At 45.8% G+C, this 25,967-nt stretch overlaps 1 protein-coding gene across 1 annotated transcript in view; it reads right to left on the reverse strand.

The window, feature by feature from the left end:
• Positions 1-25,796, reverse strand: part of ADCY10 (adenylate cyclase 10) — a 73,341-nt gene extending 47,545 nt beyond the window's left edge. The window contains exons 1-14 of the mRNA XM_090049747.1: positions 25,643-25,796; positions 24,024-24,128; positions 19,391-19,429; positions 18,490-18,633; positions 15,502-15,707; positions 13,078-13,171; positions 12,366-12,454; positions 11,225-11,416; positions 9,885-10,006; positions 8,627-8,703; positions 8,235-8,424; positions 6,332-6,387; positions 5,456-5,609; positions 2,869-3,061 (exon numbers count right to left, since the gene is read on the reverse strand). Of these exons, the coding sequence (XP_089905873.1) occupies positions 2,869-3,061; positions 5,456-5,609; positions 6,332-6,387; positions 8,235-8,424; positions 8,627-8,703; positions 9,885-10,006; positions 11,225-11,416; positions 12,366-12,454; positions 13,078-13,171; positions 15,502-15,707; positions 18,490-18,633; positions 19,391-19,429; positions 24,024-24,128; positions 25,643-25,796 (1,815 nt within the window). The remainder of the gene's footprint in view (positions 1-2,868; positions 3,062-5,455; positions 5,610-6,331; positions 6,388-8,234; positions 8,425-8,626; positions 8,704-9,884; positions 10,007-11,224; positions 11,417-12,365; positions 12,455-13,077; positions 13,172-15,501; positions 15,708-18,489; positions 18,634-19,390; positions 19,430-24,023; positions 24,129-25,642) is intronic.
• Between the last annotated feature and the right edge of the window lie 171 nt (positions 25,797-25,967).

A 25,967-nucleotide genomic window follows, 5' to 3' on the forward strand; every position in this document is an offset into this window, starting at 1 on the left:
ATGGTATTCCTGCCAGTCATACATACATTCAGCAGAAGAGGCTTTAGGGAAAAGTCCCTCAGCTTATGGAGGTCCAAGTGTTATTCCCAGTGTCTACCCTTTTACACAGAAACTACACAGTATAGAGTATGAGGTGCTGTGGGTTCCACCATCAGTCTAAAATCAACACAGCTGAACAGTGAAGCTACCAATAGTCCTGCCCTCAACTGGGGGATTATAAAAGGAAGCCAAAGGCTGCTGTTACTAAAGAGGAGATTTTTTAATTGAAAGAAAATTTTTCACCTCCCAAGTCAAATCAGCCAAATCAATTCCAAATCTGTGTGAATCATCCAAGAACCATATGTGGCCCTGCTGACAGCAAGTACCCTCCACCCCAGCCTGGGGCTTCAGATACTTCCAAATCCTTTGGCAGGCATCCTGCATGCAGGCCCTAACCCAGAGACTTGGGGCTCAGAGGCCTCCAAGTTTCACTTGCCCTCGACTGTATGGCTGCAGGAGTAAGATAGGGAGAAGTCTCCCATTTCCATAAAGTGTGGGTGTAGCTGAGATTCTCCCACTGGAAGCTAGATTGGGAAGCTAACTATGAGGCTTTCGTAGGGAGTCTTCTCCACAAGCAGACAAAGGTACAACCCTCCACTACACAGTGCCATTTTAATTGAATTAACTTGGTCATGGTATTTCCACTGTCAGGTAAGTAAAGAGGAGATTGCCAGCAGCAAAGTCCAGCAACAGCCAGGGAGCATGGAAAGCCAAATGTTAGAAGTGGCTAGATCAGGGTTGGCAAAATATGGCCCACAGGCCACATCCAGCCCACAAGGCCATTCTATCTGGCCTGTGGGGCCCCTAAAAATATTTAGAAAATTAAAATGCATCTGTCCTTGGTTCCTGTCAAAGATAATAGGAACCAAGGGCAGTAGGACCAAGGGGAAGCCCTGGATGGCTTCTTCAACAGCAGGGCCTGCCTGGCCCTGACCCCACCCCTGCAGCTAGAAGCCCCAGTAGGGGCTTCTTGCCTGGGACCATGTGGCTGCCCCCCCATGGGAAACTCAGGTAAGTGGGGGGTGGGGCAGGAGACGAGCTGCTGCTGAGCGCAGGGAAAAGTGGCCCCTCCCCCGCCCCATGTCCAGAGCTCCCTGCTGCAGCCACTTGCAGCCCGGATGGGGCTATCTGGAGCAGGCACAGACAGCCCCATGCAGATTGCGAGTGGCTGCAGCGTGGGACGCTGGGCACAGGGTGGGTGAGGGGCCACTTTTCCTGTGCTCAGCACCAGCTTTTAACCTGCCCCACTGCCAGCCTGGGCCCCATGCTGGCTCTGGGCTTGTTGCCATGAGTAGCCCTGACAGACATCAGCTGCAACCCCCCTGCTTGCTGAGCCAGGCAGTTTGCTGCTGCTGCCCAGCATGCAAACTCTGGGCAGACAGCAGCAGCCAATGCTGCCTGGTGCGGCAAGTGTGGGGCCACAGCTGCTGCTGCCACAGCACAGCCCCAATGGGCAAGCCCAGAGCCAGTGTGGGGCCCAGGCTGGCACTGGGGCAGGTTACAAGCTGGTGCTGAGTGCAGGGGAAAAGCGGCCCTCGCCTGCTCTGTGGCCAGTGCCCCACACTGTAGCCATATGCAGCCCACTTATGGCTGTCTGTGGCTGCTCCAGACAGCCCCACATGGGCTGCAAGTGTCTGCAGCAGCCACAGGGCAGGTGAGGGGCCACCTTTCCCCACCGTGCTCAGCACCAGCCAGTGAACAGGGGGTCAGGGCTGTGTGCTGCCCCCCGCCTGTACCATGGGGTTGGGGGGCACTGGGAGTGAGCAGGTGTGGGAGCAGGACCCGCACCTGGGTCCCAGGGTCAGCGCCAGCAGGGCCCAGAGCAGGGTGGCAGGGGTACAGGGTCCCGGCTGGCAGGAACTCTATGGAGCCTGACCAGCTCCCTCCTCTCCCTGCTAGTGCAGCCCAGCTTGGCTCTACAGACCCCTGCCAGCCTGCACCCCGCTCTGGGCCCCACCAATGCTGGTCATGGGACATTGGTCTCAAGATTCGTCTCAAGGGGGCGGGGCATCTGTCATGGGGCAGGGCTACCCATGCAGCCCTCAACAGCTTGCCACAACTTGGTAAGCAGCCCTCCACCCAAAATAATTACCTGCCCCTGAGCTAGATGCAGCTGTGCTGTAGAGAGAGGGTCAGCTGATTAGAAGGGGCTGCACTTTGAGGCACTTAAAAGCCCCATCTCTCCAAGGGGTAAAGAGAGACTTGAGAGGGAGCTGAACTCCCCAGAGGCAGGGAAGTTACCTGGGAGACCCCAACCAGCACTGAATGCCTGAAACAGAGAGCAGTGAGAGCCCCAGGAAGCAAGGGCTGAGTTGACCCAGGTTTGTTTACCCTGAGAAGGGGAGGGTTTTGTTAATGATTGCATTCTTTTTTTTCCCCCATTATGGGTTTACCCCAAGCATAGTGGGCTTGTGTTAAAATTGTAGCTTCCTTTTCACATTCTCGTTTGAACCAGTGGAGCAGGTGTGGCTAGAAAGAGATGAGGCAGCCACGGAGTGCTATAGAGGCATGGTAGTGAGCCCTGCCAGGAAGAGAAACCCAAGATGGAGAAGGGCAAATTGCCTGAACCAGGGAGAGGTTAGAGAGGAGAGTCTGAGGCTGGGAAGGCCAGACCCCCAGCCTGGGAAGGGTGAACCTAGTTAGGCTCCAGCCAGGAGGGCACGACAGCTGCCATGATATATTTCATGAACAATCACACTGTGGTCCAGTGTGCAATTTCAAGGCAAAAAAAAAAAAGGTGTAATATAGAATCAATGTGAACCTGGGTAAAGAATGACAATCAATTCCACAGGCAGGCTTTTTCTTCCAAGTTAAGATTTCCACTATTACCTTAACAAGAAAGAAGTTATTCAGGAGGCAATAGCAGGTCTCATCTGCCACATCTCGGAGTTTGCTTTGGAGGGTGCGCTGTCTTGCATCATAAGATTTACAGGCATCAATCCCCAAGAACATGGCCATGAGTGCCCGGATGCCAAAGAAGTTCTGATTTACATTTATCTTTGTCAGTTCCATAGCAACAATTCTGTAGAGTAAAAATGAAAAGGACTAAGAAATCTCTATCAAGAAAAGTCAGAGCATTCTGAGAGAGAACTGTAGATATAGAAACTATTGCTTATTACAAAAACATCTAGACACACATAGCAATAATAACACTTCTCCTGGGCACATCACAAAAGAAGTTAGTGGGGAAATAAAGGTATGGCAAAATGAAGTGATATGCTCAAGGATTACCCACAAGAAAGTAGAAGAGCTGGGAAAAGCACCTAGGTCTTCTGAGTCTGCAGACAGAGCTCCACTGAGTAGGTGTCACTGTTTGCTCACAAAGCAACCTTCAGACTGAAGAAGGAATAATAGAAGTAGGTTTCTTCAACCCTTTATGATTCATCTCCAACTGCAAAAAGCTTTTCCCCATCTGATTTTCTTCATAGATAAAAGACGAGAGATTGATTTCCTCCATATCTGGTTAAAATAACCAGAGCTCAGTCCCTAACTTATTACCTTTTGCTCTCATATGAGAGATGCAAGATTAACAGCCCTAAAGTGATCTCTAAACACAGAAAAGACTTGATCAAGTAAATCAGCTGAAGAAAAAGCCAGGTAGTCAAAAAGCAAGATAGGTTAATTCTTTGAAACACAGAAGTGCCTGCCCAACCATAACAACCACAAAAGGTGCCTTTCCAAACTTCTCAGATTGCCTTATTTATTGAAATGAATGCAGTTATTGGGTATTGGAGTGCATAGTGAGACTATTTGTTTAATCTTCCCTTTGACTGCATTGACAATTCTGGTATGTGAAATACTTGAACTAAAAAAAAAAATTACAGCATCTTCCTTACCTTTGTAAAAGGTATGTTGAAGTCAACAGAAGCTGGGGTTGTAATGAGGCCAGGTCAGGACCCTGGACCCAGACAGTCTCTATCAAAAGATCAAGGCAAGCCATCCCCAAAACAAGCACAACCTGCTTCAAGACCAGAGCAGTGCCCTGGTCTCAGCTGGGCTGAGTGAGACAGTCACAGCAGCCAATCCCCGCTGAAGCCACAAGCAGCAGGCCACACCTGCTCCAGCCCTTAAAAGCCAAGCCTAGACCACAGCGTCCTTGTCTGGGTGAAGGTGAAAGTTTTAGCTCCTGACCTTCTGTATGTTTCCTTGCCAGCTTTTTGGTTTTTATTCCAGCTTTTGACTCAGGAAAAATACTTTGAACTTAATTCCAGTTCTTTGCTCATAATTCTGGTTGACATTTGGCCCTGGCTTTTGGTTTTTGATTCTGGTTAACACTCAATTTAACTTGTCTCCCTTCCAACCCTGGCTCATCCTGACTTTAGCTACAGCTTCAGAATACAGTCTGGACATCCAACCACTCTGGATCCCAGTTCCCTAAGGAGCCCACTTAGACTATACCTGCAGTTTGGATAACTAACCTAGGCTAGACCAACCTGTAACTATCTTATAGTTTTTAGCAAAGACTTTATATTATTTTCCCTTTTCTGTATAACTGCCGCGTGGCACTCTCACATTTATGTAACCTTGAAGTCTTGACTGTTAATCAAAATGAACGCTTTGTACTTTTCTCCACTGGCATTAAGCTACACGTGCGCATTCTGTAAATTTAATTTCTTATCTAGAAGTGTCATTTCTGCAGAAATGAAACTTATGTAGAAAATCTGCCTAGCAATAATTATGTAAAAGAAAATTATCCTATCTAGTTAGTGTCATAGAGGCAGTCCAACAAACATCTATAAAAGAGGCAAAAAAGCAGGAAGCAGCAGAGACGACAATTGGAAAACTCTGTGGGCCCGATCACCCCACAGACCGGTTCTCAGCCTCCCCGCCTGGGCATATCCCAGCAAAGACAAAGGCCTCAGAAATCCGACAACTGACAACGATTCACCGTGTTACAGTATTGCATTGTATTTCCCATTCATGAGCCGTTGACCAGTTCTGGGACTTAAGGAGCCGGCAGCCGCACCTAGCTTTGGACTAGCTCCACTGTTGGAACGCAAGGGCTGGCTCTGGAACCTCGTGAACCAACGGACACCCTATAGATTAAGAGACACTAACTAACTCTAAGTCGTCTACTTGTGCCAACTCGGCGAACCTCGAGGGCAGCTAGAAAGCTACCTCAATTCTGCCCCACAAGCTGCGCGCTCGCACAACTCCGCAAAGCCCGCGGCTCCCCTAAGCAGTGCCGGAACCGCTAGCCCGGCATTTCGCCACACAACCATGCCCTGGAGCATAACAGACATAAACTTTGGTCCAAAGAGAAAAGTGTCTGGGAACTTCAGTCTATGCCAGAACCCAAGACAGTTCACATCTTTGGCATTACTGCAGCTTTTGCAGAAATACCACAGCTTTTGAGCAAGGTGAAGAGGCAAGGTATGTGGGGAAAGTATATGGAAGTGAAGCTAAAGTCACTTACTTATGTCCAGCTTCCATGCCTAAATAGGCAATTTCAGTAAGCAGCTGGCTCTTTCCATAGCCCATAAGGCCCTCAAACATTATAACACGGCCTTCTGTAGAACCCATGAACTTTTTCAATGAAGTTTGAAAGAGATTAATCTCTTCTTCCCGACCTGCAAAAGAAAGTAAGTAAACAGAGGGAGTGGCTTTAAAAAAGTAAAAAATAGTGCAGGTCCTTTCCCCTCCACCACAAGCCAGCATTTGAGCAGAATGCTGTTCCTCCCTCTCCCCTACACACAAAGAGTGACCCTCCTCCCCTTCTTAGACAACTTGTTCAGCCCAGATACCAGTACAAAGTATCCTTCTTTACATTTTTTATCCAGCCTGTTTCACAGATTCTTAGCTACACTCATCAAACTTAGTATAAGGAAGTATAATACACATTCCTTCCAGCTTCACCTGAAAGAGAGTGAGTGAGGTGGTAGGAAGGTACTCTACATCTGCATCTCTTTTTCAGGGCAATGAGATTAAAATCTAGAGATGTGACAGGGCTTGCCCCTGTCAAGGATCTGGGGCTTTGCAGTAAAGTGAAAAGATGCTAATACAAAGGGAGCGGATCTGAAAAGTAAAAAGTGCGTGTGTTACATATTCTTCATTATCCTGCAGTTTCGCTCCAGTAATAGGATTTGCATCTATGGATGTTCTATATACATCTTGGAGGTTCTTTCGTTCCTGAATGGCCCCATCAGGGTCACCTAATTATCAGGGAGCAGTTTTCCTGTATCTATCTCTTCACTACTCCCATAAGCCTCTGGTATGCTCTTCTCAGTGCTAGCAAGTACTTTAATGGTTAATGATGATAAAAAAGTGTTTCAGAAAAGTTAGGTTCACCTACCCAACAAGGGATAATACTCAGACCGCTCCGTGGTGAGAGATGCTTTCCCAATTGTCCTGCAACAAAAAAGAGAAAGGATAGAATCAGTAAAGAGATAAAATATTCATGGTCAGAATCAACATGACTGAGATGCTGGCAGATGCCTTCTCCGTGAATCCATGCTCCACACTTCACTTCCATAAAAGTTTTTGTTTTTCTTTCTTTTCTGCAACTGGAACTCAAGTTGAGACAGGTGAGAGAGTGTCATGGAAATTCCCTTCAGAAGAGCATTAGAGAAACCTCAAGAAGCCTAATGACCTTGGTGTAATGAGAGGGTCTAAAAACTGTGACAGTAAAAAAGAAAGCAGGGAAACTGGAGGCATGAAAAAGAAATGAGGTACAACAGTATACATATCCCTTTGCTATAAACACCATAGCACCCAGTAGTTCAAAAAGGTGAAAAATAATTCTGAACTGGATATGGGAAAGAGAAAAGAAACATGTAAGGACAGGCAGACTTCCTTAAAGCTTGCAAAGGAAAAGATAAGGAAAACAAAAACTAGAGAATCATTTAATTTTAGCCAGAGGGTATAAGCAAAATAAGAATTCTTATAAAAACATAAAGGAAAAGAAAGTAAAGACATTATTAAGCAGGAATATCGGAAAAAAAATCAGTGATGATTCTTAACTACTGAACAACTCTTTAAAATAATTATTTGGCAATAAATGCACTAACCAGCACCCTGCAAACTGGTCCACACACTTTTGAGATAAGTGAGGCTCTGTCCACATGGACAGACTTCCAGTAATGGAGCCTTGGGTATGGACAGTGAGAAGGTTGGAAAGAGGTTGTATAAAAAAACAACACAAAAAACAGGGATAATTAGGGACCAGGATATATGGAAATATTGAACTGGGGCAAATTAAAAGGTCAAGATGCCATGGGTAAAGTAGATTACTATTATTAATGGTGTTGTTTTAATTTAAACATAAACAATAGCAGCACTTTAAAAAAGGCTCCATAGTAACACTTAAAGTTATCGTAAAGACTGAAAACACCAACCCAGTAAAATTACTGAAGTTTTCCAGGAACAAGTCAGTAATAGTCCCAAGCTTCCCACACCTTCAGTAGCGACCTGGACCAACAAGAACCGGGAGTAACCTTCACGACCAGGTAATGCAGTAGTGCTAAAAACCAAAACCAAATCATGGACTGGAGTTTTGAGTCACTACTGAAGTTTAAATGTAGATGCTATCCAGCCAGGGTAAGACAGAAATGACCATTCAACAGTGTCCTAGCACTTTCTGACCTCAGTTAACAACTGGAATTTGATTTTTGGAAGAGTGGTATACATAGGTATAAGTTTAGGAATTTGGGCCTTTTCACATACTGCTCTCCCTAATTTTTAAAACTCTTGCTGGATTCCCACGCACATATACATCTTATCTGTAACCTATCATAACCTTCTGGAGACTTTACTTTTGTTCTTTATTTTCTTTTTCTTAATTTCCCCTGAAAATCATTTGGGCCAAGACTAATGGTCTATTCTCTGCCTATGGAGAGACATGCAAAGCTTCACCATGTCTCTTGATAAGTGGGACACTACATGTACTGTTAGACATTCTAGACACAAAGATATGAAAATCTGTTCAGTGTCTTAACAATTTCCTGTGCTTTGCTGAAGAAGGAACTGGCTGATTCAATGACTGACAGCTGCCTTCAGCTGATTTTCTATGGGGAATAAAGAATTTTGGAGAGGAAATACCCTGGCTTGGCTGAGTGGTGATATTCTAGATTCAGAGAGAAACAGGGCAGGCTGAGTATTTGATCAGCCCAGACAGCATCTAATATCCCCTTTGTACTGATTGAAAGAATTTGCCCTTTTCATCAGCCCTGCCCCACTTAGGTAAAGGTGACACTTACGTCTTCTCACTGATGCCAAGATAATGGTAGACCACACCAGGATTTGCAACTCCTTTCATCTCGGTCTGAGGGAGCTCCTTGAAGAAGTAATTGGGCAGCCGGGAGCTGGTATAGGTAGTTGCATCACAGGATACTACCCCCGGATAATGCATCATCATCCGGGCAGCAAGATTCACCTTCTGGCCAATGACTATGTTGTGGGAAAAGCAAGAAAAGGTGCACAAAAACAAGTCAGGTAAAATCAGGAGCCCCACCTCACTTCCCTATGCCACAAGTTTCATATACACATGTGCACACACACAGATATCTGTGGTGCCACTGGCAGGCATGCATCCTTACATGCAAACAGGGAGGATGGTGAGCAGATAAAGCACCAGATAAACATATTGTACCTGTGTATTCATGTCTGACACGATGGCCAACCACACCACAGAACACGGGCCCGCTGGTAACGCCAATGGAAACTAGCCTGGTATACAATGAGAGCAAGGTGGATTCAACCATTTCTAGTGTCCTATCCCTTCTGCTCTGTCCTCACTCCCACTCTGCTAGTGTTAATTGTACAGACTACCCCTTTACCAGCCAGTAGGACCCACTGGGGCCTAGACAGCTCTGCATGGTGCTTCAAAAGAAATAGGGAGAGAAAACAAAGAACTTCTTGTACTTTCCCAAACACAGAGATTGCCAAGTGCTGAAAGGAACCAAAGTGAATGGCACCACAGCCAGGCCCATGCACCCACCAGCTCATTCCAGCCCAAAGGACACCTGTGTCCATCTTCTACAGGAATGACTGCAGGATTTTGGAATTGCCCAAGGCACAGTGTCTCTTTGATGGCTCCTTTTCTTGTAATGCCACCATTTCAAGGCAGCAGCTGACCTTCGTTGCCTTTTATGGAGCAGGGAGTAAAGCTCTGGCTGAAAATTCAGGAAATATTCACTTTGGCTAGACATGGTCATCTGTCCACAGTAAAAATTCTAAATATTCACCACCCCTCCTCAGGTGGAGAAGTGGTGAGATGGGCAGTGTTCTAGTTTTCTGCCTTGCTTTGTCTATCTATCTGTATTTATGCTGTGCCCATGACTTTGATAATTAAATGAATGAATGAATCACAAGGCATTTCAAGTATGCACATCACAGCAAGTTGCTTCTCTGGGAGCATAAGCCACAAGATGCCTATTCCTGGCATTTAATTCCTTTTGCATAAGACTGGTTGAAATTCCCTAGCTTTTAACAGACTTCTGACCTGTAAAAGGGAGTATCTGGTAACTGGACAGGGCACAGGATGGCCTCTGGCTGTAATGTATGGCCACCTAGAAGTCGATCAGTTCTTTCCACTGAGTAGTAGGTAAAGCTCACAGGAAGAAAAAACAGCCATCAAGCAGGCTCTGTCTTCTGTGTACATAAAAGCATCACCCTAGAGTTACATTGTGCAAAGCAGCATGTAGCTATGGTAGATGGCCAGAATCATGTAGCATGTGAAAGTCCTGGGGTGTGCTGGACTAATCCCAGTGGTCTTGTCACTGCCCCCTTCCCATTGACAACCAACTGTATGGATAAAGGAGTTTGGGGGGCAAAGGGTACCCTTCTCCTTATAACCCAATAGCACCCCTCTAAGCCACCTGGATAACTAACTATGCCCCCCTACTTACTTAATTTTCATAAGCATTGCAGAACAGTACTTGTAATTTTTAAATGCGCTGTCCAAGGCATGGGTGGTCTCATCTGGCTGCTTGTCTCCAGGAAGTCCAAACACACACAGGAATGTGCAACCCTATTGGGGAGGGAAAAGGGTGAGAGTATTTTTATTCCGAGTAGCAAATGAGTAATAATATTTGTGACAATTAGTTTGCTTCACTGGGATCCAGCTTACACAAAACAGACTCCATTGACTTCTCTTTTTCATCCTAAAACCAACAGGAACATCACACAGCTTCCTTCAAACTGCTCCAGGATGGCCCACCATCTCCTAAAGAAGAATGCTTTGTAGGGGTGTGTGAAGCAGGCCCTATTAGATTCAGATTTGGCCTGAATCAGGGACAGTGATTCAATTAGTTGATTCGGATCACTGTCCCCGATTCGATTCGACCGAATCCAAATCTGAAGATACAATGCTGATTCACAGAATCAGTGATTCAGACATAGACACAGCTTTAAACTTCTTTTCTATATACCTTGAAGTAGCAAGTGCAGCTTGTGAATGCTGGGGCACATGAAACATCCCACAGGAGCTTGCAGGGGCCCTCTATGTGCTCAGCGGTGAACCCGGAAGTGGACCGGAAGTGCTTCCAGTCCACTTTTGGGTCTACCAGGGAACATACTGGGGGACCTCCCCAGACCCAGGAGGCACCAGTCACTGAGCCAGGGTGGGGAGGGCCTTGAGCACTCCCCGACGAACCTGGAAGTGGACCAGAAGTGATTCTGATCCACTTCTGGGTCTGCTGCTCTGCGTGCTGGGGAGCCCCCCATGCTCCTGTGGGACACTCCATGCGCCCCAGCACCGCAGCATTTACGAGCCCCTGCTACCTAGAGGTATATAGAAAAAACATTAAAAGCTGTCTCTATGTCTGAATCTTTCTGAATCGATTCAGAGGGTTCTGATTCAACTTGGAGAAATTAAAGGGTCCCCTGATTAGATTCGGATGTGGAGATTCGTCCACTGAATCGGGCAGAATCTCTAGCAAATTGAATCAGGGACTGAAGCTTCACACAGCCCCAATGCTTTGCATTTGAAAACTTGTCTAACTTTATACCATCTATGCAGTTGAACCAATAGAAGATAGCACCCAAAAAAATCCTTGCTTCTCCCACCATCTCCTCACACTCAGTTTCTCCAGGATTCAGCTGCTTCTTAGTCCTCCTGGTGCCTCCCCTCCATTTCCTTTCTCCAACTGTCTTGACAGTTCCACTCCCTGCCCTGCCTCCATGTCCCAGCTTGATGTTTGCCATTCTGTGCCCGAAAGATTGGAAAGTCCTGGATGCTCCTACGCACTTTGTCAAACATGAAGACTTTATTGATTTTGCCTCTGTGGGAGTGTATGAGCTCTGCAATATGTAAATTGGCATCCTGGATGGCCTTGCTTAGATGCAGTGTGTTGGCACTTTCATCAAATTGAAGGTTTACAAAGACAATCGTGACCGGTCGAAGCTCAGATAAGTATTCCAGTGGCTGATTATCATCAATCTGGAAGACAGAAACAGGAAGTACTCAACAATCTATGCTCCCACTGGGCAGAGAGTGTTCGTTAGTCCATAACCCCTAACCCAGATGGGCTGACTGAGCTCAGCTTTGGGTGCTAACACTGGAGTGGGGCTGGGGGAGGGACAGGCACTGCCCAGCTGGGGTGGAGCATGGGACAGACCCATGAGCAGCTCGTCCAGGGTGTGGGGGAGGACCAGCTTCCACCGCTGTGCACACCCCGTGAGAGCATGGGGGCAAGCGTCCCTGGATCTGTGCACAGGATGAAGAAGGGCTGCTGCTGGGGGCTGCACCAGGTTCTTCCCAGTGGGGGGCTGGGCCGGGCTGCACTTGGGGCAGGCAGTGGTGCTGGGGGAGGGGGTTGGTGGGGCTATGGCAAATTCTGGGGAGGCTGCAGCACCCCCATCTCAGTACCACCACTGCCTGGCCTGAGCATAACCCAGTCTAACCCCTCCACTGGGAAGAGCCCAGCACTGCCCCCGACCCCAGCCTGCAGCAGCAGCCTGCCCTCACCCCATACGCAGATCCAGGGCCACATGCTCCCTATGCCTTCCCAAGGTATGCACAGCAGCGGGAGCCGTATCCCCCCCATATGCCCCGGACAAGCCACTCATGTCTCAGTCCCTTGCCCCACTCTGGCTGTGCAGCATCTGCACCTGCTCCACTCCCTCCCTCACTGTGGGGTCCTCAATCTGCCCCCCCTTTGCCCCTCCCCCCACAACAGACTTATCAGCCAGATCCAAATGCTATTCCATGCTGCTGGGGTGTCCTTCTGGCCACCTGCATGCTGCACTGCAGCTGCATGCATGCATGGGGCATTTATCAGCCACATCAACCAAAAAAAGCTAATTGCCAATACTCTCAATTTTTCTTATATCGGTGCCGATCCAATATGGAACCAATGTATCAGTACACCTCTAATTTACAACAGTACCTTCTTCAGGATGTTCCTCATCACGAATTTCCGTAGGCATTTTTCCAGTTCATTGTTACCCTCCACCATAGAGAATTTTCTAAGGATTCCTATGGAAGAAAATTCACGATTTTGAATTGGAGAAGGAACAGCTTGTGGCTGAAGCACAAGCCAAGGTGTGTAGAAATCAGTGCTTCTTCCTAGACTCTGTCATGTGACTTTTGGCTAGTCCCATAAGGCAGGCTTTTGCATAGAAATTTAGTGGACCTGCACAGTGTCAGGGTGGGGCTTGGGATTCTTGTCTACTTTATTATAATCTTGAAAATGCAAAATCACTGCCTGAGATATTCTAGCGAACTCCTCCTTCCAGCTCCACTAACATTTCTCACCCTCACAGAATACCCATAAGCCCTGCAAAGGGCTTCCCTGAAGTGTCTCTTCTTGGAAAACAGGGGTCTCCAAGCAGCTACCAGAAAAGGTGGGGAAAATATTTTTTCTCATCCCTTGTCAAAATTCCCTTTTGCCACTACAAAGCCAGCTTGAAACCACCAGAAAGGAGGAAGAGCTGGAGGTGAGAAGCAGCTTGCTGCCTCAGAGCTTTGCTGGCAGGAAGTACAGGAGGCCAGAATAAGAGGGACAGTAGCTTGCTAACTCCTTCATGCAAGTCATACAAAGTGATCTTTTACAAATCCCATCTTCCTGGGGGTCACAGGAGTAGTACAGAGGGACTCACCTAAATTTCTAGCATCAGGATAGTGCTTTAGGTACTGTGTATATTCCTTAAAGGCAAGCGAATCCACTGGAAAAATGTTCTTTAAGTATCTAACCTGAATATATGCAAAATTAAAAGGATAAGTCAGTTTACATGCGACTAGAGTTAGTTAAGAAAATACTCCCACCCTTCACTGTTATCTCCATCCTTAGCTTCCCTGTCAAGTTTGTGGTGATACAGCAAAATAAGGGAGTGGTACTCAGCAAGGAGTTTTTGGCTGGAGCAAAGCAAGTGATCATATACACAGCAAATACAACAAAATGGCTCTTCACCCTGGGCTTCAAATAGAAGAACTGGGATGTTGTTTTTAGCAAGGGCTGAAGGTCAAAGGGAAGAGTTTTGTGGAGGAAGTTAATTATCCTTTCAAACCCCTGGGCAATAATGGTGCACAGGGCAGTGCTGGCTGCTGTGCACACAGTCATCAGTTGCACTGATGGCTATTTAGCACCTGGAGCTAATGCCCTGATTCCACCTCCTCAGTTATGCTACTGCCTGGGATGTAGTGCAGAAAAGAAGCAACATGAGATACAACAGCATTTTTATCCCTTTGTGTGACCCCTTTTAGTGCTCTCTCCAAGCCCCTGTCTCAAATCCAAATCTCTTGTCTCCCTTCATAGATCCGTGTACTAGGGCTGTGCAAAATGGCACTGTTCCATTCCTACTTCAGTTTTGAGGTCTGGATGGAACAGTGTTTTGTATCAAATTTCATTTCAAGTCAAAACAACAAGGCTGTTTTGACACTGTTTCACCTCACCATGGGGCTGGGGGCAGGAAGTCAGCCCAGCCAGAGTGATCTAGTGCGGGGGATGGGAAGTCAGCCCAGCTGGACGTTTCCAGTGCTAGGGTCAAAATGTTTCCACTTTCAAAACATTTCGACTAGCCTCATTTTGTTTCAAGGCTATTTCGACGCCCTATGTTTCACTTCGATTTTGCTGTTGCAACCTCAAAATGAGTTGAAACAGTGTTGAAATGAAATGGCCAGCAAAATTTCGCACAGTCCTAATGTGCACCACCCTGATTCACCCACACCCTCATTCACTTACCAACTTTTCAGCCTTCCCAACACAGCTCCTCCCTAGCCTGGCTAAGATGCTCACTGAACACTCAGCTCTCTTTCTGATCAGAAACACATCCCACACATGTGCCCAGGCCCTAGACTGAGACCCTTCATCTCAACTAACCCTCCACAGTTCAAAACCATACCCTCAATTCTAAACCCTCACCCATCAAACCATCTCGGGCTCAGTATACCCCTACACATACCCCAGATTTAGAAAACCCACCCTAGACTACAAAATCTTTCCCCCTCGCTTGCCACCTGCTAGCAAATCCCTCGGGTCAGAACTCTTCTCTGTACCTTGCTTGGAAAATTCCCGCTTCCCTTGCCCTGTGCCTCCTTCCTCTGCTGTTTTCCCACCTCTTGCAAGGTTCCAGAGCCTAGAGATTGCAAGGAATACACCTGGGTAGTCCCAGAGCCTCCTTCTTTATGGCTAACACTGCAAAAACTTGAATTTCTTGTTCTGTGCTTCCTCCCTGCCTAGAATCTTTGTGCAGCAAGGCCAAAAGTTTCCCATTGGCTGCTCCACTGCAAATCCCTGAATAGCAGTAGACTGTCTTATCCTCTGCAGTACAGTGGCTGTGCAACTGAGTATTCCCAGCTGCTCTCTCAGACCTGTTAGAAATGGAATATTGTTAGAAATGGAGTATTGTTAGAAATGTACAGCTTGCATCTTGCACCTGATAAGAAAGAAACACTGCCAAGGACTTTTTTCCTTGCCCAGCCTTGCCACAGCTTTTCTTATACTAAATCGCAGACTCTCCCCCAGCTTCTCCCTAGCCTTTCTCATGCAGATTACAGAAGCTGGAATTCAACTGACTGTGTCCTTGAAAGGGGGGGGGGTTGAACTCTTGGTGACCTATAGTAGTCTCTGAGCATGCTTAATTAGCTGATGCATATTTACCTCTCCGCCCTGCATACTTAAGTAGTTAATTATACTATACATGCAATGTATGTAGTGATGTAACCACATGTATGCTTGTATGAAACGGAAGTGAGCTGTAAGAGTTCCTGTTTCTGCACACGTGCCCAGGAGGAAAAAGATAAATACAGCCTGCAAATTCCTTGGTGGGTTCAGCGTAATTTGAGTTTTTGACTCTGCTCTGACCCTATTTGCAAATACACCTTTTGTGCCATCTAATGAGTGTGTGTCTGTGATTTTGGTGGCCTCCAGAGAAACAAACCGCTTTAAGCATCAGACACACATTAATACCAGATATGCACAGAAGCAGAAATGTTGTCCTCCAATACACACATGACAATCTACAGAACAGTATTATATAACCCTACTGGATGAGAATCATCATTCTGTAGTCCCTAGTGCCCACCTTAACAGCTCTTTGATCTTTAATTCTTTCAATTTCAATCATGTTCCGGTCACAGAGCTCCCAGCAATTTGGCGATAGAATAACTTCACTCGCATTCGCTAGACTTTGAGCCAAACGAACTTCATCCACTGCCCGGCCAATTACCAGAAAATACTGGTGCTTGTTGTCTCCAACAACAACTTTGGAGATATGACCTGCAGAGAGTCCTGTTAAGAGAGAAACAAGGTTGTTGGGGAGTAAAGTAAAATGTTTTTACTTTACGATTTGCAATATAGGCATCTCTATTTAGTTTTGGAAGCCAAATTAGACATCCAAAATGTGTCTCTCAGGCTGGAAAACTTAAATCAGTTCTTGATAGTATATGATATTTATTGCAGGATACGTGTCTTTCTAGCACGTGGCTTTACAAATATTTAAACAGTATGGGAGAGACATTATATACTCATAATATATATAATTGTCACCTTGTGTCATTTGTTGTAGAGTTGCAAACCATCTCCCATTAATCTTATCTACACCGAAGACCCCAAATCTGAAGTCTGCCCGACCTGCAAAGTGCAGTCTTCAATCAGGTCCAGGGTCTCCTCACTCCCCCCACCTCCAGTATACCAAACTAATCCAGTTCCATAACATTTTATACAACATATTCATAATTATGATTACAATTATACAAAATATAAGGCACAGTTTTACATGATATAAAGCGCATTTACCCCTCGGTCCCAGCTAGCAAGGGGTGCTTCCCCTTCTATGGATCTAGCTGAGAGGGAAACTTCTACCCAGGGCTTCCCTCTGGGAGGGCAGAGGTTGCCTTATTTCAGGAATGCCTCCCCCTGCGGGACCCAACTCCACAGCAACTTAGAGTTTTCTTCAAGGAGTCTGCGCTCAATTAGAGGCACCACCAGCGTTGTCTGAGTCACTCCAAGACCTCCCCTCCTGGCCCCGTGCCCCACTTTGGGCACCAAGGGTTCTTCCAGCTCTTGTCAGGGGGGAATCTAGTCGCTGCTGGCTGGGTTTACCTAGCCTTATGCCTAGGCCTCCCCTTTCCCAGGCCCTGCTCTAGGCTCCAGGGCTCTTTTAGTTCTTTGGCCGAGCCACACTGCAGGGCTCTGGTTATCCGGCTTATGCCGGGGCTAACCTGTGCAGCCTTAATGATAAGCCAAAAACCCATTATACCTCCAGTAGGGGCAGGGCAAGCCCCTCCCAGCTGTTACCTGATTGGTAGAAATGTTTCAATATTGTAAATATTGTAAATTTACAATATGATAAGCCTTATAATATATTTACAATATGATAAGCCTTAAGGCTTATCATATTGTAAATATTGTAAATATTTATCTGTATACCTTTGGTGATGTTAAAAGATATTTCTAAAAATATTTTTGGAAAGTTTTCTTTTGTTACTTATTAGAATATTTACATATGAGATATATATAGATAGATAGATATAGATATATATTTTATTTTTTTTAAATAAGAAATAATATGTATATTATAATTCAATAAACTGTAAATAGTTAAGAATACTGGCATGGAGTTGACTCTATAGAAGAAAGAAGGACCTGCGCTTAAATCGCCGGTGTCCCTCTCACAACACTTTCACCTGCCTCGTCTATCCCTTCCAACTGAGGACGGCCCCACCCAGGTTACATGTGCAGCACAGCACCTTGACCCACTGGCTGAGTGTCCCTGGACTCTGCCTGTTTGGCCCCAGGGCTAGAGTTATTGGGGGATCATCCTGGGATAACCAAGCCCAGACCCATATCACCTGGGTCCGTGTGTAAGGAGCCCAAGTACCTCACTGGGAGGAAACAAGGGCGTCAGGGAAGCAGCCTGAACAAGTGAATGTTATACTGAATTACATTTTATATTATACTGTGATCTAGTATTTTATATACTATGACATGTAATTAACAGTACATTAATTAATGGAGTATTTATATAGTAATATTCACAATATATATTATTTTTTTAAATGTGGCGCCACTAACTTCTGAACATTTCCAGATGAGTGCTTTGAGGCTAAAGAGGTCAAGAACCACTGCTTTAGGGAGATCAGGCCTGACCAGGGAACCTATACTGTAGAAGAAAATGGAGACATGCAATAGTCAGGCTACAGTTCCCAGGAAGCACAGGCAGCAGCATTTCTCAATTTAAATATTTCTATTTTTGGCTGCTTTGTTTTTAGTACCTTGGTTTAATTCAAATTTTCATGGAAAGCAGACATTTAGCACACAAAAAAATATAATCAAAAACTCAATCTTCCATCAAAAAAACACTTTTGAATATTTTTTTCCTCCAGCAGTCCTAGTCAGGAGACAGTGGTACAGTTAGCTTGATGAATGAAGTGAAACTGGCATCATGGAAAATGTAGGTACTTATACGCAGGATATATAGCTGCAATTCAGCCTCCTTCAACCTTCCATGCTAATGTGTTTCAATCCCAATTCAGTCAATTCAGACCTTGGCCTCTCTAAAGAGGCTGTTAATGAATGCAGTGATGGTTAATGTATTACAGACATCTGTCTGCTGGGAATGCAAGTGATATCAGCAGCACATTTTTCAAAAGTCACCAAGCAGCCATCATAAGGGAACATTTCATAGTCATCAACTTAAAGGCGAAATACTCTGTATTCAAGTCACAGAAGAGAAGCTCTCTTCTGATGGAAATTACATTTTCCTCAATTGCAGAAGCAACTTTATCATGAGATTCTGCCAAAAAAGGATGCAAGGTCAGAGCAGTGAACTGTTCACATTCTCTACCAACTCATGGCCTGCTAAAGAAAGAAAAGACTGGGCACTACTTCTCATTGGCACATTTTGGGATTGAAAAGTGTTTACTCACTGGGTGACCATGGGTATGTCCCCATGCCTCTATTTCTCCACCTGGACTACAGGGAGAATCATACCTACTCACCTGTACAAAGTGTTTTGGGAAGCACACTGTAACTATGCAAAGTACCATTATTCCACTAGCAATCACAGTACCTATCTTCACTCGGAGCTCCTGGCCCACTTCTGTCTCACGAACCCCGTACGCCTCCTGGATACTCAGACTACACTGCAGTGCCAACGTGATGATATGACTCAGATGGGATCGTTCCACCCTCCACAGTGCCAGCAATGCATCCCCTAGGAAGGCAGTATGACAGAGATTGAAACTTAGGGATGGTCTTTTCTCTTTGTTTCAAAAGCATTAACAAATCCATTCAGCTTTTTTATGTGCTACCACAGAACAGCAAGGCATTCCTGTAAGTGCTGGCCACAGATACCCTACCCTTTCACTGCTTCTGACTGTGAGCGGACCATGGCCTCACAGGTGTTAAGACTGCCCTTTTCCCCTCAGCAACTCCTTACAGCTGCTTCTTACAAGTAAACCCTTTTTCTTAGTAATCCTTTAAAGGCAGCCACTAACTGCATGCTCCCTGTTTCTTTCAATGACTCCCCCTCTCCTCCCCCCCACCCCCCTTCCCTGAAGTAGCATGCTCCATGTTCCTTCCACACACTCCTATACACACTTCTGGCTGATTTCTGGTAACTACGGCAACCCTGTTTTCACCTTCTATAGGTGTCTGATACCACAACCACTCCATCCAAAAGGAAGTGCCAACTAGGACTCCTCAGCCAGACACAAAGGAAAGAGAACCAGGGCTTTTTTCTCACTGAAGGATATAGCATGAGTTTTTGTAGTGACGTAAGCAAACCCTGTTGGAATCAGGAGTATAAACGAACAGAGGAAGATCCTTGATTACCCAGCACTTGCCTGGCCAAGAGGCTTGACTAACAGGCCCCAGTGCCTTGTAAATCAAACAGGAGAATCAAACAGGAGAGCAAGCTACTTTTCTCCAACCCAGGGCTTCCCCATTATAGACTACAAATTCACAAGTACCTGCAAAGTTCAAGATATCCCCTCCATGTATCAGCACTTCTGAAAGCAAGAGAAAAAGAAAAAAAAGTTACATGTAGACCTTTGTAAAAAAAAAAATAAAGAAAAAAAGTGATGTTAGGGAGGGGCAGAAGAGCACTGTACATGGGTGTATGCAAGCGTGCAGGCTTTGGGATCATATTTTTGATTGAGTACAGCTCTGACTGTGGTTCACTGTAGACATAATTAAACTTTAAACCAGCTAGCTGGGTTACCAACAGAAACGTAGCCACAGCACCATAGTGCTCAGAGTGAGCTAGCTGACAGAGCACCTATGCTGTTTCTTGGGCAGGTTTTACATCCCATCCTGAGCTCCATGCTACCCTGGCTATAGTACTAACAGTACTCAAACTAGCAAAGCTAAAACTAGTTTTGAGTTTTCATGCAGTGCAGACATCCCTTGAGTGGACAGAAAGACATACATTGGATCATGTCTTCTCTACAAAACTCCTAGATGCTGATGGCTCAGAAACAAAAACCAAGCAGTTAAATTCTTTCTCCAAACTCACCACTTGAGCAGAGTGCAGCATTTCCCATAAGAACGAGAAAGATACCATCCTTAGACTTGCTTCTTCTCCCCACTTTTCAAATCCTGTACTACTCATTTCTCTGAAGACCAACAGAAATGTCCATGGAGCACAGTTTAAGAGCATGCCTCCAAGGACAGTTCTGAAACAAATGTTCAAAAGTACTAACAGGATAAAGTAAGGGAAGCCTGCTGGTTTGGACACCAGCCTAGGGCTCTGTTGATTCTGGTTCAAATCCCTATTCTACTATAACTATGCCTGTCATCTTGGACAAGTCACTTTGTTTCTTAGGTCCCCATCCATCAAATAAAGACTAGCTCACCCCTGCTTCACAGCAGGGCTTTGAGGATTCTGTAGTAATGAAGACCACAAGTATCTAAGATAAAAATGAATGTGTGCCCTTGGATGGGAGCAGCACTTTCCATGTTGGACTGATAACTTTTGTCAGAGCACCATTCCAAATCACCAGCATTCTGGTGTCATAGGGTACCCTATTTCTTGGTGCTAAGAACAGTGAGATGTTGGCTTTACAGTGAAATGAGGCTGAGAAGTACGTAAGGGCTAAGGACAGACATTCAAAAAGCCTGAGCCTGAATTGATTTAATCTGTGTAAGTTAGTCTAACCTGACTAGGCTAAATCACTTTGTAACTGATAAGACATCCCAGACATGCAGGCATATGTCTGCAGTGGCTCAGGCTAGAAGCTGGGGGGCACTAGAGCAGCCCTCCCTTCCCTTCTATAGTACTGAGCTGGGGGTGGGGGGTATGGACAGACCCCTGCCCCACAGGGTGCTCCCAGCAGGGAACTGATAACAGTGTTTATCACTCCCAACTCGGTATTTATCACTCCATTAAGAAAACAACAGCAGGACAATACCAGCTATGGGTTGATTCTGCCTTTGTCACAGCACAGACCGTAGACAGTATGTGGTCTGCTGGCTAATACACAGACACCTCAACAAAGCAGAGGGGAGGGGAAATTCCTGCTTAGCACAGAGTGCTGGGGGAAGGGGGTGGGGAGGGAAAGCAGCCTGCAAGTCTCTGCCAGAGCTACAGCCAGGGAGCAGAGGGAAGGGGCCAACCCTGCTGTGGACCAGAGTTCCCTGCCCTGCCCAGCCCAGAGAGCATGCTGGGATAGTCTGATTTATCTTAAACCAGCAAGGGGTCTGGGGCAGACATTGAATAAATCAGTTTGACCCAAATCAGTTAAGTCTGTTGCTACATTCAACCAGGATTATCTCAAACTGGGTTCAGCCATTTCCAGACTGGTTTATGTGCACTGAACATCTGTTCTCCTACAGGTTTAAGCCAGTTTCTTATCACTTAAACTAGTTTATGTATAATGTCCGTCCCTAGCCAAGGAGAGATCCACAAGGACTGTGGCTTCTTCAGAGCTGGATGTTTCTCCATCCCAGCCAGGAACAGCAATGACTAGTTCCACACAGTCCTCCTGTACTATGATTTTTTGCATATTAGTTAGGACGATAATATTATTGAATTGATAAACCTCTATGATTGTATTAGCTTTATTTTTTGTCTTTTATGAACAATTTTATGAACAATTAAAACTCCATTTTGTGCTTGTTCCCTGCTTGACATGAGTAAATTAACTTTGTATGCCCTGTGTACGTGAGTGTCTGTGTGAGAGGGTGAATGGTGAAAGGATAGTAACTATTTGCATGAAAACAGAAAAAGATATAACTGACTGTGTAAGCAACAAGGTGCCAATGTATGAGTTACCAGACAGTAACCTAATTAAGCTAATTAATGGATGGCAGAAGAACTCATCTGTGATCATGTGCAAAGAAGATATTGAGAAGAAGGAATTTTGCATATCCTGCCATTTGAACTACACAATGCTTCAAGGCAGAGATACCGACTTTAATGGAATAGTTTCATAGTTGGTAGGATTGAGAGGGACCTGAGCAGGTCATCAAGTCCAACCACCTGCCATGGGCAGGAAAGGATGCTGGGGTCAGATGACCCCAGCTAGGTGATTGTCTAGCCTCCTTTTGAAAAACCCCAAGGTAGGAGTGAGCACTACTTCCCTTGGAAGTTGGTTCCAGATCCTAGCCACCCTGACTGTGAAGTAGTGCTTCCTGATGTCTAGCCTGAATCTACTCTCAGTCAACTTATGGCTGTTGTTCCTTGTTAGTCCCAGTAGTGCTTGGGAAAACAGGGACTCTCCCAGCGCCTGCTGGTCTCCCTTGACCAGTTTATAGATGGCCACCAGATCCCCTCTCAGCCTTCTCGTGGAGGCTGAACAGGTTCAGGTCCCGTAGCCTCTCCTCAGGGCCTGCCCTGCTGCCCCTTGATCATGCAAGTGGCCCTCTTCTGGACCCTCTTGATCCTGGCCACATCCCTCCTGAAGTGCAGTGCCCAGAACTGGACACAGTACTCTGCAGCCTGACCAGTGTCGCATAGAGGGGGAGGATCACCTCCTTGGACCTGCTCGTGATGTATCTGTGGATGCATGACAAGGTGCGGTTAGCCCTTCTGACCACGTCCCCACATTGGTGGCCCATGTTCATCTTGTAATCAATAGTGACTCCAAGATCCTTTTCTGCCTCTGTGCTGACGCGAAGGGATTTCCCCAGTCTGTAGGTATACTGCTGGTTCTTCCCCCCCAGGTGCAGTACCTTGCACTTGTCAGTGTTGAATCCCATCCTATTCTCATCTGCCCACCCCTGTAAGCTGTCTAGATCTAGATGTAGCCTGTCCCTCTCCTCTAACATGCCCACTTTTCCCCACATCTTAGCGTCATCCACAAATTTGAACAAGTTGCTTTTCACCCCCTTGTCCAAGTCACTGATGAAGATGTTGAATAGTGCAGGCCCGAGGACCAAGCCCTGGGGGACCCCACTGCCCACATCTCTCCAGGTTGAAAATGACCCATCCACCACCACTCTCTGGGTGTGACCCTCCAGCCAATTTGCGGCCCATCTGACTGTGTAGGCATTGACACCACAGTCGCCTAATTTTTAAATCAGAACAGGGTGAGAGACAGTGTCGAAGGCCTTCCTAAAGTCCAGGAAGACTAAGTCCACTGTGACACCTGCATCCAAGGATTTTGTGACCTTGTCATAGAAGTCCACCAGGTTGGTCTGACAGGACCTGCCTCTGAAGAACCCATGAATGACCTCAACTCGGAGATACCAACTTTACTGGAATGACCTCAAATTTAGATAACCGGAATAAACCACCTCTAATTAAAAACTGAGCATGGAAAAACCCCAATGCTGAACAAAGACTTGAAATCCCTATAAAGGTGAGATGCAGAATCCAAAGCCAAGATGGGGAATCCACTCTCTGCAACCTCCTCGAGCACAAGCGTATCTGTTCACCCCCAGCTCATCATCCTGAATGAGCCTGGACTGGCCATCCAGTGCTAACATTGAGTAACTTCTGGTGGTAACTATAATCTTACTGGAGTCATTTTGTCTGTATGCTTGTATCTGTCTGTCTATATGACCGGTGTGTCCAAGCTTATGTATCTGCTTCATGTAATCAATAAACGTGGCATTTTGCCTTATCCCCCTTTATAAGGTCTCGCTCGTGATTTGAACAATTGGTAATTTAAGGTAGCACTCCCAATCTGTCAGAAGATTTGCAGCTGCCCTTTAAGAATCCTCACCATTCCCCTAGTTGACACAGAAGGTCTCCATCCTCAAAAAAAAGAAGAATGTGACTGTTTAACACAGTGGTCTCCAATCTTTTTAAGTAGGCGATCACCTTTGGCAGAAAAAATTATTTGGGGCACACCTCCCCAGCAGGTAAGTCCCTCCCAGCCAGGGCCCCACTCAACTTACCCCTGCTCCTGCCTCTGTGACACTGCCCCTCACTGTAGGGGCCTTGATCTAGCCCCCTCCCCTTCCTTCCCCCCATGGACTGAGCTGCTGGGCTGCACATGGGCACTCAGCCCCCCATCCCAGCCTTGGATTGAGTCCAAGAGGCTCCAAGATCCACTGGTTGGTGACCACTGGTTTAACAGAACACTTCCAGTGCTTCAGTTCCCCAGACCTGACCCAAGAAAGTGTGCAGACCAAAGGATCATGAAGTATGATACTTACCCTCCACAATGTCACCTACGTAATGATTGAGAGTCTGTGTTAGCTGGTCAGCACCATGTTCCATGCTGGTATCCATGCTAAATTTCTCTGTCAGGGCAGTGAAACCTGTAACATGGGCATGCACACACACAAAGCAATCAGGCAACATCTGAATGGGCCAAAGAAATGGCAGCAGACCCCTGGTATTTCCATCATACATTGTCCCTTCACTCACTAATGATGAATGCTGTGTTTGAGGAAAAAAAGAGGAGTGTATAGCATTGGTCAAACAATCCTCAGACCTATTGTACAGTACTTGGCCTTGCTTTCCAGGCCTGCGTATCTTACACTCAATCATTCAGTTTAAGTCAATTGTCGCTGTAATGTTTGCTTGCTTGCTCCTGTTACTACTCTTGATGCACTGCTCATCCCGTCTTGACTTCCAGTGCTCCCTACTTTTCTGTCCCTCACTTCTTTCAGTGCTCTTTGCTTCTCCTTTTGAAACCTCCCTGATTTCCAGTTCTGATCCTTTTTCCATTCCATTCAGGGAGGCTGGCTACAAGATGATGTATGCCTCCTGAAAGAGGGGGCAGACATCCAGGGGAATGCTCTAAAATCCTCACCTGCACAGTTCCAATGAGATCAATTCTCTCTCTGGTCCTATTCAACAAACAACTATCAGAGGAATTGATCTGGTGACATGCAGTGAGGGTGCCAACAATATGCAGATGACACATAGTTCTGCTTCTCCTCCACCACAAAATATCACATCACTACAACCAAGATGGCCCATTACTTGGGCAAAATTAGCTCATGGATGAAGAATAGTTGATTAATTCTGAACCCAAGCAAGACAGAGGTGATACTAATGACCAGAGGACTTTACAATGACCCTTCAGTCTTCATTGGTTGAAAGTATGCACCCACCACTGGTCAGTTCAATCCATTCATTTAAGAATTCTGGATGATGTGAAGCTCTCACATAGCAGAGAATGTTACCACTAACTCCAGCCAACTGGAAGAGTCCATCCTTCCAAAGGGGATAATGATCCACCTCTGTTATATATCTTTACACACCTCTCCATTGAACCACACCAGTGTAATATAGCAAGGCACAAAGGCAACCATTCTCGGGGAAACAAATAAAAATACAGCTATGTATCTCCTCAGCATGCAAGCAGCCGCAGACACATTCAAGCATTCCCCTCTTATAGACAGCCAGTCATATTCAAGTTCTCAATCCTGTCTTCCAAGAACTCACTGCTTGAACCCAGAATATCTCACCTAAGCTCCTTATTCCTGACCTGTACAGCATTCTCTGCTACTCCCACTTCAAGCTCTTCTGGTTCACTTCAAGTTCTTCTGAACATGAAGAAAATCATTTCTACAAAACATTCTGAAGTGTAGCAGTAAGGATGAAGCCATTTCAGCTGTGATCTCAGCTCCACTTAATCCCCAGTTTCCCGAGGTAAAGCTTCATGGTAGAAAACCTCTCTTCTAATAGCTTCATGTATTAAGGGTGGTATTTTCTAAAATGCATAATAAAGGACTCAGGCACATAAATCCCATTCAGAGGGAACCAGGCACCTAATTCCCTTGACTTCTTTTGAAAATCTACTGGTAGCACCAAATCTACCCACCTGATATGTCTGCAAACAGCAGTACTCCATCAAAATTCTCAATGAAGGGCACATCCTGGGAGAAATCGCCATACACAATGAGATCAGGGATGTGAGCTGCTACTTTTCCAATTGTGGAAGTTGCACTTGATTTTCTTCTTTCCAGTAAATTCATGACTGAAATTTACTGCACATTATGCTGTGGCACAGTCAGATATTTCAATAGGAGATCATTTGCAACTATAAACAAAGGCAACTAGAACTTAACCAGCAATGACCATGATTCAACTATGCTCCCTCTTGTGATAAGCACATGACAGCTTCATCACCTGGGATGGGTCACAAT

Source organism: Crocodylus siamensis, chromosome 5, assembly GCF_052110815.1.
Source record: "Crocodylus siamensis isolate JL-2025a chromosome 5, ASM5211081v1, whole genome shotgun sequence".
NCBI classification, from domain to species: Eukaryota; Metazoa; Chordata; order Crocodylia; family Crocodylidae; genus Crocodylus; species Crocodylus siamensis.